The sequence below is a fragment of the Elgaria multicarinata genome, chromosome 2 (genome assembly GCF_023053635.1).
Source record: "Elgaria multicarinata webbii isolate HBS135686 ecotype San Diego chromosome 2, rElgMul1.1.pri, whole genome shotgun sequence".
Taxonomy (NCBI): Eukaryota; Metazoa; Chordata; class Lepidosauria; order Squamata; family Anguidae; genus Elgaria; species Elgaria multicarinata.
Genome location: NC_086172.1, coordinates 79047578 through 79048955, shown reverse-complemented (window position 1 = coordinate 79048955; position 1378 = coordinate 79047578). Strand labels below are relative to the sequence as shown.

Here is a 1378-nt window from a genome sequence, read left to right as displayed (position 1 = left end):
AAACAACAACAACCGCAAAATAAAAAATAGAAACAACTGAAAATGCACATTTTTTACCATAGGTAAAGTTTGAATATATGCATTTGGTGGGATATGGGCATTTTGGGGATTTGCACATTTTCACAAGTGCAAATTTTCACAAGCGTGAATTTGTACAACTGTGGAAACAGAAAAATATCCAATTCTGTTGAAGAGCAGAAGACAGAACACAGAGTGGCCGACAATCTGAGAAACACAGACGGAATGGATTTTGCACAATCCATCCACCCCGACGTGTGCCCTCATTTCAGCCCTTGTTCCTGAATGACGATGAATCCTACTGGAAGAATGCAAGAGGTGAACAGTAGCCAAGTATCTGAGTTCATTCTCTTAGGATTCTCAGACCATTTTGAAGTGGAGATACCTTTGTTTTGTCTCTTCCTACTGATTTACCTCCTGACTCTGATAGGAAATCTATGTATGATTTTGCTGATCCAGACAGATTCCCTGCTGCAGTCTCCGATGTATTTTTTCCTCAGCAACCTATCTTTCATAGACATCTGCTACTCCTCCATCATCACCCCCAGGATGCTGTACGACCTCCTCGCTGCCAGGAAGGTAATTTCATACACTGCATGCGCAATCCAGTTGTGGCTTTTCACCCTCTATGCCACAACAGAGTGCTATATTCTGGCTGCCATGGCGTACGATCGCTTTGTTGCCATCTGTAATCCACTGTTTTATCCTATTGCCATGGCCAAAAAGGTCTGTCTACAGCTTTTGGCTGGATGCTACTTGGCCGGGCTTGTGGTTGCCTGTGTCCATACCAGTGGTGTCTTTAGGCTGTCTTTCTGTAGCTCCAATGAAATCAGCTCCTTTTTCTGCGACATCCCCGCTTTGCTACGGCTCTCCTGCTCAGACAGTTATGTGTCTGAGGTGGTACTTTATGTCCTTTCCACTTTGATTGTGGTAGGGAACGCAGTGATTGTTCTCGTCTCCTACACTTATATTATTTCCACCATCTTGAAGATGCGCTCATCCACAAGCAAGCTGAAGACCTTCTCAACCTGCGGCTCACACCTGACTGCCATTGGGCTGTACTATGGTTCCTTGACTTTCATGTATGTGCAGCCTGGAGGCCTTGAGGCAGTGGAGCAAGACAAAATAGTCTCTGTTTTCTACACCATTGTGATCCCCATGCTGAACCCCATCATCTATAGCCTGAGGAACGAGGAGGTGAAAAAAGCCCTGAAGAAAAGACTAAGCAAGAAAATCTTCCTTCAGCAGATAAAGATGTGAGGTTCTCACGCAGTTCAAATTGCAACAATATTGTTGAATTCTGTACCTTTGACCTCACCCAATCTAAGCAGGGACAATCTATTTCATGGACTTTTACTAC

At 44.2% G+C, this 1378-nt stretch overlaps 1 protein-coding gene across 1 annotated transcript; it reads left to right on the top strand.

Moving 5' to 3' along the window:
• Positions 1 to 327: 327 nt before the first annotated feature.
• Positions 328 to 1278, top strand: LOC134393339 (olfactory receptor 5AR1-like). The gene has a single exon (XM_063118369.1). It carries the CDS (start codon positions 328 to 330, stop codon positions 1276 to 1278), a length of 951 nt encoding a protein of 316 aa, XP_062974439.1.
• The last annotated feature ends 100 nt before the right edge of the window (positions 1279 to 1378 follow it).